This window comes from Balaenoptera musculus, chromosome 20, assembly GCF_009873245.2.
Source record: "Balaenoptera musculus isolate JJ_BM4_2016_0621 chromosome 20, mBalMus1.pri.v3, whole genome shotgun sequence".
Taxonomy (NCBI): domain Eukaryota; kingdom Metazoa; phylum Chordata; class Mammalia; order Artiodactyla; family Balaenopteridae; genus Balaenoptera; species Balaenoptera musculus.
This window is the reverse complement of record NC_045804.1, coordinates 23,881,590-23,898,430: the sequence shown is the minus strand read 5'-3', so window position 1 is coordinate 23,898,430 and position 16,841 is coordinate 23,881,590. Positions and strand designations below refer to the sequence as shown.

At 41.3% G+C, this 16,841-nt stretch overlaps 1 protein-coding gene across 11 annotated transcripts in view; it reads right to left on the bottom strand.

The window, feature by feature from the left end:
* Nucleotides 1-7,632: 7,632 nt before the first annotated feature.
* The window catches only part of SPAG9 (sperm associated antigen 9), a 155,629-nt gene continuing 146,420 nt past the window's right edge, over nucleotides 7,633-16,841 (bottom strand). For all 11 annotated transcript variants that reach the window (XM_036838218.1, XM_036838220.1, XM_036838219.1 and 8 more), the window contains 2 exons: nucleotides 13,585-13,734; nucleotides 7,633-11,260 (listed from right to left, as the gene is read on the bottom strand). In XM_036838218.1, the coding sequence (XP_036694113.1) occupies nucleotides 11,145-11,260; nucleotides 13,585-13,734 (266 nt within the window). In that variant the 3' untranslated portion in view covers nucleotides 7,633-11,144. The remainder of the gene's footprint in view (nucleotides 11,261-13,584; nucleotides 13,735-16,841) is intronic.

Here is a 16,841-nt window from a genome sequence, read left to right as displayed (position 1 = left end):
CAAAAATCGGTCCCAAGTAAGTCATCACCTTCTCCTCTGGGATGGGACTGGTGAACCCAGATCAGAATCCCCACACCCTGGCCCCTGAGCTCTGCTTTGCTGGTCTACCAGCTCAAGCATGATAGATTATCGGATTATGGCTCCGATGGGGGTGGAAGGGTCAGGCCAGTTGACAAAGATGGGACCCTGAGACCCCTTCTGGCACTGCTCATTTGTGGGGTCTGGGGGACCTGGGGGATTAAAATCACACCCTCCTTCTCTGGGTCTCAGTTTAAGGCACCTGTTCAATGGGGGACACCACCACCTTCCAAACCTCACTGATGGCAGTAGGCCAAGGTGGGGGTGGGGTTTCTGAGTCTGGAAATCCAGACTCCAGGACAAGCCCAGACACGCAGCTGTTCTCAAAAAGGAAGCAGCAGCAGTGGGGGAAGGGCAACACACCGAGAAGAGGGGAAAGAGGAGACCGAAGAACTTCCGACTGATTGAGCACAATTGAAAGGGCCTAACGAAGGATGTGTTCTGAGTCTCCAGGTCAGAGCTGCCTCCTGCCACAGGAATCTCTTTCCTGGGGAAGCACTGTTTTTTTCCTTTTCTTTTGGCTGCGCTGCTAGGCTTGTGGGATCTTACTTCCTCAACCAGGGATCGAACCTGGGCCCTCATCAGTGAAAGTGCAGAGTCCTAACCACTGGACCCCCAGGGAACTGTCTCCGGTGAAACACTTATGGGCTTCCTGCTCAAGGGGTGATCCCATCATGAAAGTTCTAGGCTCAAGCTGCTCACCAAAAGTTCCTTCCAAGGACCCTCATCCCTCTGGCTGTTCCAGCTTCCAGCTTTCCTGTCACTTTTTTTTTTTTTTAATAAATAAATAAATTTATTTATTTATTTTTGGCTGCGTTGGGTCTGTGTTGCTGTGCACAGGCTTTCTGTAGTTGCGGCGAGCGGGGGCTACTCTTCGTTGAGGTGCGTGGGCTTCTCATCGCGATGGCTTCTCTTGTTGTGGAGCACGGGCTCTAGGCACGTGGGCTCAGTAGTTGTGGCTTGTGGGCTCCAGAGCACAGGCTTAGTAGTTGTGGCACACGGGCTTAGCTGCTCCTCAGCATGTGGGATCTTCGCGGGACAGGCTTGAACCCGTGTCCCCTGCATTGGCAGGCGGATTCTTAACCACTGCGCCACCAGGGAAGTCCCTTTCCTGTCACTCTCTAATGCCACAAACTTTCTGACATCCTCCCCTCCCAAACCAAGTTTTTCTCCCAAGCTTTTCCCTTCTTCAACTGGCTTTACACTGGGTGCTCCCAGATGGTGGGATCTGGCCTGTAGCTTGGCACAGGTAGCTGAGCAAAGATGGACAAGCTCCGGGTGGTATGTGGTTGGTAGGAGCTGTCTCTCTGACACACATGCGTGCACACACACACACTGACTGGTTTATAGCACTTGAAGGCCAAGGGGGAGGTGGTATGGGTCCTTTACCCTGTGCACTCCCTGCCCCATCCAGGGCAGCTGTGACCACCCCCCCACCCCACCAGTGTTGGCCGGCCTTATCTCCCTCCTTGGGGCCCTCACCTGCCTCCATTAATGCAGTAGTATCTCACAATACCCCTTCCCCATCAAGAGGATCCGACAGCTTCTTGCAAATTTGGTGGTGGTGTTGGGGTAATAAGCCCTAATTTCCACTCTTTTGCTCCTGATGTTTAGAACATGGGGGCAGAAAGGGACCTTGAACTCACCCAACCCCCTGACATTTTCCAGAATAGAAAAATGAGGGCCGGAGAGAAAATGACAGCCTAAAGCTCGTGGCTACTCAGAGCAGCTTGGGACAGGGGTCTGAGTTTCCTGGCACGAGGCCCAGAGTGTCTGGACGCACTGTAACTCAGCAAGCCCCTCCAAGAGTTAACTGAGTGCTGGTGTGCAGGAGAGGCAATTGGAGATTTAGTCCAGTCACACAGATTCTCTCCCTCTAATCCTCACGCCCTCCTCATTTCCTTTTCAGCAGTGGTTATAAAATCCAGGAAATAAATGTGGATTGATGGCCTATAAAGGGCTTAGTTGGTGCTGTGACCTACTGAGTTATGTAACTCCTATTTATTATCAGCCTTGGATGAAGTTTCTTATTGAAGCAACTCACTAAGCTGATTCCATGCCATTTCTTTTTCCCTTGTTCAGAGGTGGCAGTAGCAGAAATTCCTTTGCAACTTCAAAAACCAGAAATTGGCGGTATGGATACTTTCAAAAATTCCCTTCTTTAATCCTTTGGGCCAATGTTTCTCTCTTACCCATAAAAACGCCTGCTCACCTCAGCAGGGTCCCAGGCTCTAGACCACCTGCCTTCCCTTTGGGTTCCTGGGCTATAGGTTGCCTTGGCTGGGGAGGCTCAGAAACGGTGTTTTCCCTACCCCTGGTGAATGAAAGGAGTGAGAACTCAGGGCTATGAGAATCTAGAGACAGCCTAGTAGAAGGAACACTTCAGAGTCAATCTCTGCTGTTGGATAACAGCCACTCTGGGCCTCTGCTTGCTTGTTAGTAAAGTGAACCAGTTTACCTTATCTGTACACTTTGACCCCCAGTAGGCACCCGCCTTGATCTGGTCCGGCCTGCCTTGCTGGGACGGACAGCCTGCTGAGGATGAAGGGGAGGGATGAGAGGCCGGCAGTCTTTGGAAGGCTAAGCCCACCACAGCGCCACCTTGTGTTCAAAGGGCAGCAGAGCCCAGCCTCTCCATAGCAAGGCCACTTTCCCAAACAAGTTCATTTCCTGTTCCCCCATCCCTTTTCTGCTCTGGGAGGGGGTGGTACTGGGAAGCCAAGGATCCTCCCTAATTAAGCATCACTTCTCAGCCTTCCTCTTTTTTCCCCAAGTGATGCCATAAAAGGGCCCTAGGGAGAAACTCTCTGAAGGCTCAGCTGACATTCTAAAGTAGACTTTTGGAGACCTGTTCCCAGGTTCAGGAAGGGAAAGATGGACACCCAAGGGAAGCTCAGGACCCATAGAACTCAAGTGTCTCTCTTCTTAATAAGACATATTCCTTCCATTCACGGGAGTGATACTTTGATGCCTCAGGGACACACTGGTGCACAGGGACAAAGTGGTGCATCAAAGCAGTTGGTTTCACCGAGTGGTGTAGGCTACACGAATTCCCTCCATTAAGGGTCTGGCTGGGCACGAAGGCTACTAGTCCACACAACTCAAACTGCACATGGCACAGATGACCCAGCCTCAAAGAATATCACCCTAGAAGAAGCCTTAGAGCTCATCTGAGCCAAGTCCCAACTTTTACAGATAAGGAAAACTGAGGGTCCAGAGAGAGCGATGACTTTTGATGGATCAGTGGCAGGGAAAGGCTAGAACCTTTGGTTCTTTATGAAGACTCGGCTTTTGAGATGTTTTCTGGCTCCCATCATATCACACCAGAGTGGTCTTTCAAAGAAAGGGCTGTCACCTTGGCGCCCCAGAAACATGGACGTAATATGGGGCAGAATAGTCTGATAAACCCTCAATTGGGTAAAAGCCCAGGACTGGGTCTCTAAATCAGCCAAGGTCTGCCTTGAGGCATCTGCCCAGTTTCCACTTATCTCCAGCCAGGCTCCTCCAGGAAGGAAGGATGTTTGAGATGCCTCTTAGAATCAATATTGGAGTCTTTTCTGGTGAAGAACATGCCAAACTTTTGCTCCTAGTTCCTTATTTACAGCCCCGGGCAAACTCTCCAAGATAGAAATGTAGATTTCCTACAGAATAAACACCTGTTTCCACAGAAGCACAATGGGCCAAAATACAGCAAAAGGCCAGCAGCTGAAAATTCACTCCAGGATTTGTCACTTTGGTCTAGCCAAAGGTAAAGAAAAGTAAGTTTAATGAGAAAGGACAATAGGAAAAGAAATTGAGGCCTCAGTGGGGAAAGGACACAATGTTTGTTTACTGTTGAGTAGTACATTATCTCATTTAATCTTTCCAACAATCCTTTGAATGATATATCATTACTACAATACTCCTGAGGACCAAAACTCAAGTTTTTGAAAGACTGCTCCACTCTCTTTGGGGAATATCTGTACCTGAGATGGCCCGCAAAGATCTTAACAGATGAGGGTTTGTGATCTTCCTTGGGCGGAGTAATGCTAAGTCTCTTAGTTTTGTTTTGTTTTTTAATATTTATTTGTTTATTTATTTGGCTGCACCAAGTCTTAGTTGCAGCACTTGGGATCTTTTAGTTGCGGCATGCGGGCTCTTAGTTGTGGCATGTGGATCTAGTTCCCTGACCAGGGATCAAACCCGGGCCTCCTGCATTGGGGCCGTGAAGTCTTTCACCGTTGGACCACCAGGGAAGTCCCATAAGCTTCTTAATCATGTAGAAAGCATATAATCCTCCTTGCCACCATACCACACCCTGTTGTGCATCAGATGTTAATATTTTATTTAGTCCTGTATGTCTTCTTTCTACCTGTTTATATGCAGTGACTAGTTTAATTCTTGTCATAAAGCATTATGAGCAACAGATACTGAAAAAATACGTTCTGATGGCATCTAAAAATGTCAAGCTTACCACTGTTTTCATGTTGCAACATGTCCCTCGGTGTGCCTGCACAGGAATGAAATGCACTCTTAGATGAAAAAGACAATATGGATCTCCTCCTGTGTTTAATTTTCATGGAACACTTCTTTCCCTTCAACTGGGGAGTGTCGGGGCATGAGAGAAAGGCGTTCCCTGAAAGGTCCAATAGACCTGAGGTAACTCTGTTTCCTAACACAGCTCCTTTAGGACAGCCAAGGTCTAGAACACTGATAAAAAGACTGGAAATAAGAATATTCTGTACTACATAAGCACTGAAGACAGTTTTCCCCTTGTATTTACCACATTACAAAATAGCCAAGCAGACACCATACCAGTATCATTTTTCAGCTAATGCCTCAACGAATGGCCATAATACTTGACTCCACTTCACCATTTTCGTGTCTACTTTCCTCTCTTACCCTAATCTCCTTGAAGGTGTCTTACTCATCTTCACACACCTGATACGTAGGGACCGACTGCCAAAGCCTGCTGTTGAGTGCCTAGTGGGGGTAGGTAATGTGCCGACTGCCATCACACCGTTACTTCATTAAGCCATCACAAGAACCCTTTGGGGGATGTTACTCTCCTTTTATAGTAAGGAAACAGAATAGTTAAGTGACTAGTGAAGGGTCGCAAAATTAGGGAACGGTAGGCTCAGGACTTAACCCCAAATCTCCTGATCTGAGACCTAATACTTTTCCCAACACACTTGCAGTAGCCTCTAGTGTGGAGTTAGTCTGGTTATACCTCTGGTTATATGAGGACCCTGGGACTTCACTTATCTCAGCTAGACCTGTTTACCAACGGGCAAGGCCCCTCCTGTGGCTAGGCCTCTGGTTCACCTGAGAACAATAATATACTCCAAAGGGTGGCTCTGTGGATCACCTGTGAATTTATGGAGTAAACACCTTGAGAAGATTATTAGATGTTATGCATATGCAAGCTAGTCATAACAACTAAAAGGTTACAGTTTTTTCTATGGAAAAAATAGCCTTACCAAATGAATGGAGATGAAATATTCCCTTTAAGCTTTTAATGTAGCAGTAAGTTCAAAGTATCCTAAACTTCAATTATCCATAAATCAAAAAGGAAAGAGCATTGGGTTGAGTCTGGGGTGAACCTGCTAGCAGATCACCATGTGCTGGTAATAAATGGCTAAGAATGAAGAAGCTTTGTGCTCCTGGAAAACAGATGTTTGTGAATCCAGCTGGGCTGCTTGAGTTCCTCTTAAGCAGCTATTCCCAATAGAAGGATCAGAATCACCAGGGTAACTGTTTTACCAAACACACTAGTAGAATCTGATACTCCTGAGGTGAGAGGAAGAAGGAAATAATTTCATTCTGGAACTAGCTCCTGGCTGACTCTGGCCACACCTCCCTCTCCTGGCCTGGTTGAGAACTGCAGCTTTTCTGTGAAGTTGCTGCCCCCCCTGAGCTGTGACTTATTGGTCCATTTCTCCCTTGAGGCCTCAAATCAAACCATAACTACTTTCTGGCTGTGGGTGGGAGCCAATGTTCTGCCTGGACATAAAAGCAAGGAGCTAAACTGTCTCCTTTTGCACAGTGACGTTCTGATAAATTGGATTTTCACAGTAATCAAATTCCACCGGGATTGGGCAACCCTGGACCTGCAAGCAGGTACGGTTGGTGTCTGTACAGACAACACACCAAGGCAAATTAGAGCCAGGGTCACAGAACCAGAAAGGTTAGAGCTAGGATTTTTTTAAGATCACCTGGATATATCAACCCTCCTTTAACACATGAGAACTAAGGTCCAAAGATGTTAAAGAAGTAGTCCTCAACCTAAGCAACACATCATGCTTACCTATGAAACTTTACAGATGTCTGGGTCCAGAGCCCATAAGAGAGTCAATTCAACAGGTCTGGGGTAGTTCGTTTCATGCCTTTGTGGGTGGCTGTGGAGTACTGTGTTGAATTGAGTGGCCGAGGGTCACAGTAGGGGCAGGGCCTGTTCAGGTCTACTGCCTTCTTTCCCACTATACCACTGTCTCTAAAGGAAGTGAGTTGTAAAACTGAACTGTATTAATTACCAAATATTTAAGGTATTCTGAGAAGTTCCCTAACTACAATACCTTTCCTAACATATTGGCCACTGCTGAAGATGGAGTCCGTGCTTTTGTGGTCACCAGGGCTCTCGTGCCCACGCCGAGTGTGAGAGGCCTTGGGGCTGGTGACGAAGAGCTTGGAGGTTTAGGCAGTATCTTTCCACTAAGTTTTGAAAGAGAGTCTCACCACTGGGTGGGAGTGAGGGCTACAGTTCCAGGTAAGATTACAGGGCTCCTGTCCGTTCCCTCAATAAAATTAATATGAATGTTCGCTGTCCTGCGCCGTTAAACCTAGTCTCTCACTAGAGACTGGCTGAATCAGGAACATGATTAAATGAGGCTCAAAAAAAGTCAGCTTCCAAAACAGTGACTTGGCAGGCTCCAAAGGACTAAGGGGCAGTTAGGTAAGGTCCTGTAAAGTAGGAATGAGACAGGCTATTCATTATATTCTAGAGCATCCAACCTCACTGGATAGATGGCTGTGCCTTCATCTAGTGAACTGTCCTATCACATGCCAGTCAGGACTACTTTTACTATCATGTCAGAACCCCACAATCTTGTAAACAAAGCACATGACATTAGACTAAATACCACTGTACTGAATATGGATTCACATTGTGCTACCACATGATTAGTTTTATAATCATCCTTCCTTCCAGAGTCTCTCCCAAGCAAATGGATCACAATAAGCACACCATATTATTAACATCTACATTACAGCCTGCTTCTTATTACTGAGTAACCTAGCAAATGGTATGCTTTGGTATCATGTGTGGGTTGTTACTCAGCTCGCCCACATTTCTAGAAAGCCCTATTGTCTATTATTCATATGTCACTTAAACACGTGAGCCAAGCAGACATGTTCTTCATGTATTGCTCACTGCTCACCCTCAGCCAGTGCCAAGTGGCGACAGTCCTGACCCTTGGAGATGACATGTCTGATGGGAGACGATTATTGGACTTTGAAATATAAATCGAGGTCAGACCCCTAGGAAAGGCAAAAACAAAACAAAACACAGTCCTCATACATGTGTCATATACATATTTATATATATTTCATGTACAAAGTTACATTCCGAACCCCAGGGATTCCATAATAGAAATAAATACTGAAATAACTACATTGCTAAATGAGCTTTTTGCTCATAGAAATGAAGCATCAGCCTCTAAAGAAACAGCAAGTGGGACCCTCTAGAACCCATTTTGAAGATTATAGAGGCAAGTAAAATTCTGAATAAAATGTCCTGGACAAAAAACAAATTCAGACCACAAAATGGCTAAAATATATTCAAGTGTTGAGAAATGTATGACAAAATTAATAATAAAAACTTAATTTTTTAAAAAGAAAAGAAAAGACATTTAGTGTTACAAAATAGCATAACCCTGTTAGAAAAGCATTTATGATTTCCACATTTAATTCTCTCTTCTCTTCTATTCCTTTAGTACAAACTGGGACCAAAACGAGTCCCTTTCTCAACATGATCAATTAAGAAGAGCCCTAAATCTGGTTGAATCCTTTGGTAATGGTCATAATACTCACAAGGAAATAAATATTCAGTTCCACAGCATTTGCAAGACACACGTTCTTTAGGACAGTTAGTATTATGAGACAATTGTTTTGCTTTGTTTTGTCACTAAGGCAACCTATGTTAAAGGGTCCATTCTCACACGTAGGAAGACCTTTACAAGAAATGAACAACACAGAAACTGAGAGAATGTATTTTAACCTTTTCTATGCAAACACGCTTCATGTGAAAAGTTATGTGCTGCATATTTTGTATTCAAAATGTTTTACACTCTCAACAAGCTGCAGCTATTAAGATATTCATTCCTATTTAAAAAATTTAGATCCACACAAATTAGAAAAAAACACTCAAAACTGAGTTCCTAAAGAATATTCTCCCTTTGCCTCACAGGGATTTTAACCTGCATTGAGCAGTAAGTATTACGTTGATGTATATGATACTGTCATTTTTGTAAATCAGCAACGTTTGAACATCAGCAATTTCACATGGTTCAACATCATACATAACCCAAACGTAACAGAATGAGAAAATTCTCAGGTATTCCTTATTTCTTCCAATAGGGGTAATTTTTTTTTTACATGGAGAGACCAACCTGAGGTACTCAAGCCTCTTCTTTACCACTGATGCGGTAGCTACAGGCAATTACACCAACCACTCGCTGCTTGCAAGAAGCTTACATTTTGGCATTTTCTTCCTAAGGCTACCACCTTGACCAAAGTGAACGCTACAAGAATATAAGCCTATTGTTGGGGAAAAGGTGGAAGTAAAGCAACCTGCAAAAAATATTTAACTGAAATTACAAACATAAAGACAAGCTCTTAAAACAAATTTTACAGACATTTTTGTACTCTCTAGTCCCTGAAGTTAACAGGGCCACAGATATCTGACAATTTTAGATAAAATAACTACACACCTATATTCCTTAAGTTAAAGCCGGTAAGCTTAAAAAGAGCAATAAACAACCACTGTAACATGTTTGCATTTTTCATCTTTAACTCCTGATTTCCTAAATTACAGTCAGTCATAGAAACATGTAAAAGACCGAACAATACATGGGGTCTGACTCTGGGATGTTTACTTCTTGGGATTAAAATTCCCGAACACTTTGGTGTCTCTTTTTTGTGAATTTATACAACATTCCTCCAAAATATTTAATAATGTGGTTTTTTTTTTTTTAAGGTATTGCCAACAATGGCTCAGATTTATAAAATAAAATAAAATAAAATAAAACATAGCTTATAAGCTATGGAAAAGTGACCTAAGTTTTGGTGCCCTGAAAAAAGTGACTAAGTAGCTCAAGTAAAAAAATTATCCTTTTAATACAGCTTTTACCAAAAGAGCTTTTTTTCTCCTAGCCATCTAAAGTGGCCACAATTGTACTGTGTACATAATGTGCTTATAGACACCTGTGGCCAAATGGATCCAAAGGCCTCCTCTGACGCATTAAATCCCGTGTACTTTATAATCTAGCCTAATCATCTATATGCTTAAAAGACACTGGTAGTACTTTTTACAAATATCTCTCCATTACAGTTCAAAAGAAAAGTCCTTGGTCCTTAAGGATGCTTAGACAATCTGAGACTTTTGTTGTTTCCTTTTCCTGAAGTAGTCCTTCTGATGACTGGCGGGGCCTTTGTCCAATAACTTCATATTTTAAGACAGTGCTTAAACTTATATTTAGTTTTGCTTAAAGTAATGGATTAAGAATGATAAATCATAAATTTTCAAGAAGACTGAGAGGGAAAAAAACTGCAGCATAATGGTTTTTTAAAACTTATTAAACAAGAAAATCAATTATACCCAGACTCTATTTTTTAAATGGGCATTGTGAGTGAAGATTGTAATGTCAACTTTTACTTTATGCTATTTTGGCTTTGTCTTCTTCTCCTTCAAAGTCTTCTTCATTGAGGATGGCCTTTTAATCTCAAAAGGGCACAAAAGCTTAAATACCATTTACATACAGAATATCAAGTACTGGCAGTTGTGTAGTTTTATACAGAACAAGAGAAAATACCATTTCTAATTAAATCTCTTGTTCAGTTCATTAGGCCATACTCCATCACCACTACAGCTTTACTCTTACTAACTGATAAGAGCAGTCCAAGAACAATTGGTAAACAAGTAAATTTTTTACACGGAAAAAAACTCATCCAACCACCATCATCCATTGATACAAGAAATCCAAAACACAATTTCCTTAAAAAAAAATCCTCCCATTGCTGAAGTGTATCTTCTAAGCCTTATAAATAATAAACCTTTCAAACATGTCAGTATGAAAATGAGAGACTAGTCTCAAAAACAAACAAGCAAACAAAAAAAACAGAATATTCAGAGAAGCAGGCCTCATAAACTTTAGAGCTCTAGTAAGTCAGAAACAAGAAACTTTTATTTAAATAGTGTAGTCTTAATTTCTTTAATATAAAACCCCCCCCGCAAAATCTGATGAAAACAAAGTTTTATATACCATATAAACAAGATTTGTCAGATTTGAAAGTGAAAGTTAAAGTAATTTACAGTTAGCATTTAGCCCTCTCGGGACATTTAGATAAATCCTGATAATCTACCTGTTATTAGTTTGTGTCAATTTTATAATACATTGGGGAAAACTTTACTATTGTACTTAATGGTACAGTTTCATTTATCAAGTGTTTCCATTAATTCCATTATTAGTGATAGCTAAAAAGTGACCCCATCAAATGAAGTAAGTGACATTAGCTGTGGCAGAGTAAACCACAACTGGATTGCTTTCTAAAATTCACCAGTTTGCAGAAAGTAAACATTCTTTGATTTGTTCATAATATACTGAAATTGCCTATAACACTGGTGCAGTAAAACAGCTAGTTCCTGTATTGTTACAGTAGGACAGATTTTATAGCATAGTTAACAGAAAAAAAATGCTCATACATTATGTGGTGAAACTTATTTCACAAAGAGAGCATTAAATAAAGGGAAAAAGGGAAAATAAACCATGCAGAAGAGATGGCTTCCCCGTCGCCACCTGTTTCCTATGGGTTCACTCACTACCATACATCACTTGCCACACTATCAAGTGACTCCTTTCCGCTTTGGCGACAGAAGGTTCGAGTGGAAGATCCTCTCCAAGAAGCTCTGATTCTCCACCTTCATCACCTGGTGGATGAAACAGAGACTCCGGTTAAGCATTTTGAAGATACAGGCTGATGTACATCAGCCTCATGGTTAGTCCATGAGCAGCATGCATAAAATTTGTCTGACGCCCATTTCAGAGAACACAGTAAAAGAAATGCCATGAGTCACAATCTTCACTGCCTAACTTCTGAAAAAGACTACTGAGATCAATTTCTCATAGTTAAAATATTACAGGATATGAAAAAGGAAATGGAACAAAAAAAAGATCAAATTCAATTTTAAAAAAGTATGTTTACTATTAAAATTAACCTATGCTTTAAGACAAATTCTGCTTTTCAGGCTGGATTACCTAGAGATACTGACAAACCTGGTTAAGCAATTTTTATGTTATTTTTAGGATCCAAAATGGAAGAAACTTTCAGTGGAAATGAAAAAAACACATAAAGATTTTACTGACATACTCTTTAGTGTGGTTCAGACTACCATGTTGCAATCGAAGAAAAAGTTCCAAAAATCACCCAGCCGAGTGAAGGCCATCTCTATAAAGGAATTCTGCACCAACAGTCAGTTCACTTTGAAGTGACTCCATTCCTACTGACATCACCATTCCTAAACTTAACATTAAAAGCCCTGCCTTAAAAATGTGTCAACAAGCCTTCTGCATCAGAAATTTTAGTTTATACTAATTATATGTGGCACATTGTCATTTATATGACCCTAAATTTTATATTCTTTTTTTTTAACAGAATTAAAACTAAAGTATTAGTCACCAGTCTACATTATATTCTCTAAAGCCTTACGTTTAGAAACTTTTTCAATCATTGTGATTTTAGGCCAGTCCAAAAGGTTCCTTTATTTATAGCAAATAAATAAATTTACACCACAGTGCTTTACAGATTACAAAGCACTACACTTTCACAAACATCAGTTCTCTGTGTTTTCTTTGAAACCTCTCTGGCCATTCCTTCTTAGATCCCTTCATAAGCTCTAATGATTCTTTAAATGGAGTATTAAAACAGGGTTCTATCCTAGAACCTTTTCTTCTGGCCCCTACATATTCTCCTTGGGTGAACTCATCAACCCTTGTGACTTTTAGTGCCACTGCACGTCAGTAGTCCTCATATTCCTCCCTCCTGAGACATGAAACCCTTATACCCAAAAGCCCAATGGACATCTTCCACCTAGATAACTCCCAACTTCCATGCACTCCAAGGTCAACATGTCCCACACAGAACTCCTCATTCCACTCCCTCCAGATCTGCTGCTTCTGTTCTGATAGTCATTAACTCTAAGTAAATGGATCACTACCTCTTCCTTCACATCCTGTTAGTTACCAATTCCCCATCGTAGTGCTAGTCTACTCCTACCGTTTCTACCTTACTCATTCATTTTTTCCTAACCCATTGCCTACCTCTAGTCTTATACCTCCAATCCATTTACACACACATATAATCATATTGCTCTTCTATTTAAAGTCCTCCAATAATTTTCCTTTGCTTTAAAGTACAAACTCCTTAATTAGGTATATAAAGGCCTCCCTCCATTTCTAGATTTATCTCTGGTCAAATTTATATTTGCTTCTACTCCATGCTCCAGTCATTTTTAAGTAGTTTTTCTTCAACTAAGGTGGTTTCACATTTCTAAGCCTTGGTCAAGCTACCTCTTACGTTGGAATGCCAGTCTCCCCAGCCTTCCCCATACCATCCCCACCCCAATTCTTCAGACTCAGGCTCTTCAGTACTGAGTCATCTCAAGCATCATTTCTTGATTTCCTTCTTCCCCTACCCCTAGGAAAAACTGACTACTCCCCATCAGAGCATCTGTAACACTGTAATTTATTAACATGTTTCTATCTCTGTATTGTTCTATAATTTATTGGAGGGAGACTTTGTCTGATCTGTTTTTGTATCTCAAGCTCAAGGCTAACAGGTACACAGTAGATAATTATTGTTTATAAGGTGAGAAAATGAACAAATGAAATGAATTTGGCTACAAACAACACTTTATGAAGTATTTTTATTTCTCCACTTTGCAGGTGAGGAAACTGAGGTTCTGGGAGGTTGAATAATTTCCCCAAGGCCTCTGACTCCATATGCTCTTCACATATACCTCAACATACGACCAAACCCTGCTATTTTCTAATGCTCCTTCAAATAAACACACCTTGGTATAAAAAGAAAAAAAAAATCATGAAAGTAGGAAAAAAAGAAATATAAAATCATTTTCCAAGTAAAGGGTTCAAAGAAAACCTCTTAGAAATCATGTATCTGAGCTTCTTGTTTACTGTGGGTGAAAATCCACATCACGGAACAGTGGAAACGAAGCCCCCAGAACCAATGACCTACCCATTCGGAAGTCAATGTAGCCCTCTCCTCCACTGATGACAAGCATAGACTTCAAGGGTGTCTGGCTGCCAGGCTCCTGTGCAGATGGCCCTGCTCTGTCAGCTGTTAGATCTGTGCCACTGCTGCCACTTTGTGGGCTGATGACTTGACCTATTTATACAGGAACAGAAGTGACTATTACTTATCAAGGATTGGGGTGGGAGAGACTCATTTTTTCTGAATATTTTCAGAAAGCTGAACAAGGTAAGTACATTCTAATACAGCCAAAGTACTGGGGATGTAAGAAGCCTCTGCATGATCAGAAAACATCTATAAAGGTCATGAAAGCCCAATTTGAAATCCAAGTAAAGCTATTTTGTACCAAAACAGAAATTGGTCCAGAATCCAGTATGAAATCTGTATATGGCTCGGCTGGTCTTAGCTGCCTGCTTCAGACTATTATAATCTACATTGTTTTATCTGAGGGGTAGTGGAAAGATCTCTCCCCTGGAAGGGTACATGTGTGTTTATGTAAGAGACTGAGAAAAGTCTTCAACATAAGCCTTATGAATTTGGATATTCATAATTAATATTTGAATTGATTTCAAATCCATGGTTTCCTCATATTTAAGAAAAGTACATCTTATTTTTAATTTAGACTATGCAAATAAAATTACTGGGTATTGCGTAATTTGTTCTAACATTTAAGTTCTAAGGTAGAATCTTTAAGCATGAAATGATAGAGAGAAACCTTGAAATATCATTCACACTATAACCTCTATGAGTGTGGGGTATTTTTTTCTTGCCAGGTCTGCTGTCCTTTGGTCAAACTACACAGACCATGCCTTTAGGTGATAACAGGACATAGTCCCATGATGTGAAACACTTTATAAACAATTAATTTATGTTGGACATGGATAGGACAGTTTGATTTATTTTCACAGTGCCTCATTCATGCATTATTCAATTATACTCTAGAAGAAATCAAGCCTGCTAGACATAACTTCTGTTAGCAGACTAGTTAGTTTTGCCACAGAAGCAAGAGCACAGTGGTATGATATTAAGGCCATCCTGAATGGTTTAATCCTTAGGGCCAACTGGCCAACAAACAACAATGTTGCCAATTCCATTTCCAGATTTATACCCAACAGAAAAGTCTCTCTCATATGCACAAGAAGGTCTACTGCAGTATTGTTTTTTAATAGTGGAGGGAAAACAGAGAAAAAGCCTAGAAGCTGATCTATAGGAGAATGGATAAAAGGTAGCATATTTATTCAGATATTAGAATACCACGGTTAAATGAATGAACTAGATTTTTATGCATAAATATTAACAAATCTCAAAAATGAGAAATAAGTTGCAGAATAATATATATGTAACATAAGACTTAAAAATACAAAAAATACTATATATTGTTTATAGATATGTTCCAATGTAGTAAAAATACAAAAACATGGGCAGAAGGATACATGTCAACTTCAGGATAGTGGTTATAGATGGACAGGAAAGAAGGAAGGGAAGGGGATTAGAGAAATATAAAGGAAACTCAAAGGGGACTCTATGGCATTATTTAAAAAAAAAAAAAAAAAAAAAAGCAAGAAAAGGAACTTCCCTGGTGGTCCAGTGGTTAAGAATCCGTCTTGCAATGCAGGGGACGCTGGTTCAGTCCCTGGTCGGGGAACTAAGATCCCACATGCCGCAGGGCATGCGCCCATGTGCCACAACTACTGAGCCCGCACGCCACAACTACAGAGCCTACATGCTCTGAAGCCCCTGCACCACAAATACAGAGCCCACACACTCTGCAGCCTGCATGCCACAACTAGAGAGCCCGCACGCCACAACTACAGAGAAGCCTGCACATTGCAACAAGAGCCCGTGAGCCACAACGGAAGATCCCATGTGCCACAACTAAGACCCAACGCAGCCAAAAAATAAATTAAAAAAAAATCCATATCTAGAAGTTTATTCTGAGGCGATAACTATACAAAAATATACATGTACATTTCAAGAAGTTCATTACCATGTTGTTAAGAATACTGAATAATTGGTTAGGGTACCATGTGCCAACCCTATACTATATACATTTAATCATTTAATCTTTGGAACATCCTTGGGAAAAATTATAGTGGCTAATTTTATGTGTCAAATGTCTTGGCTCTGGTGCCGAGACATTTGCTCAAACTCTAGTCTAGATACTGCTGTGAAGGTATTTTTTAGAAATAATGAACATTTAAATCAGTGGACTTTGAGTAAAGCAGATTACTCTCCATAATATGTGGGTGGGCCAATCAGCTGAAGGCCTTAAGAGAAAAAGATAGGTCCCTCAAGGAAAAGGGAATTCTGCCTCCGGGCTGCCTTTACACTTCAGCTGCAAACATCAGCTCTTTCCTAGGCCTCCAGCCTGCCAGCCTTCCCTGCAGATTTCAGACTTGCCAGCCCCCATAATCACATGAACCAATTCCTTAAATTAAATCAATCTCTCTCTCCCTCCCTCCCCCTCTTTGCGCTCACTCACTCTCTCTCATACACACACACACACACACACACACACACACACACACACGCACGCACGCGCACATACCCTATTGGTTCTGTTCCTCTGCAGAACCCTGACTAATACACTGAGATACCACCATGTCCAACATCACACAGTTGGTGTGGCAAAGCCAGATTTGAACTCTGTCTAACTCCTAAACTTGCCTCTTACAGGGGGAAAAAATCCAAAACATAGGTCCTGCTTACAGATGATCAGTAACATCACTTTAATATTCTCAAGGGACAGAACATTTTTCATTGGACGTCATCACTGCCACCTTTCATCTGGATGGTGCTTTATAGTTCCCAAAGCCCTTTCATTAATCTTTACAACAAATGAGGTTGGCAGAGCAGATATTAATCACATCCACTTAGGAAACAAAGAAATGAGTATCAGAGGTTAAGCAATTTGCTCAAGACAACAAGGCAAGTGGTAAAGGCCCAGACCCCCAGACTCCTGCTGTTCTTTGCCACAGCGCTAAAGGTATCAGAGCACATTTTCCATCTCTTCCTGAATATAGCCTTGATGATAGGGACTTCTTTCTAGAAATCTCCTTTATGAGGCCAAAACCATTTTCAGTATTCTGCAGTGACAAAATAATACCATTGCTTTTCAAAAGTAAAGAAGTCTCCTAAATAAATATCAGGTTTGCTTTTGGGGTAGAGGAGAGATTCCAAAACAGCTTCTATCAAGTATCTCTATAGCACTTTATTCATACCTCCGTTATAGAACATTTCAT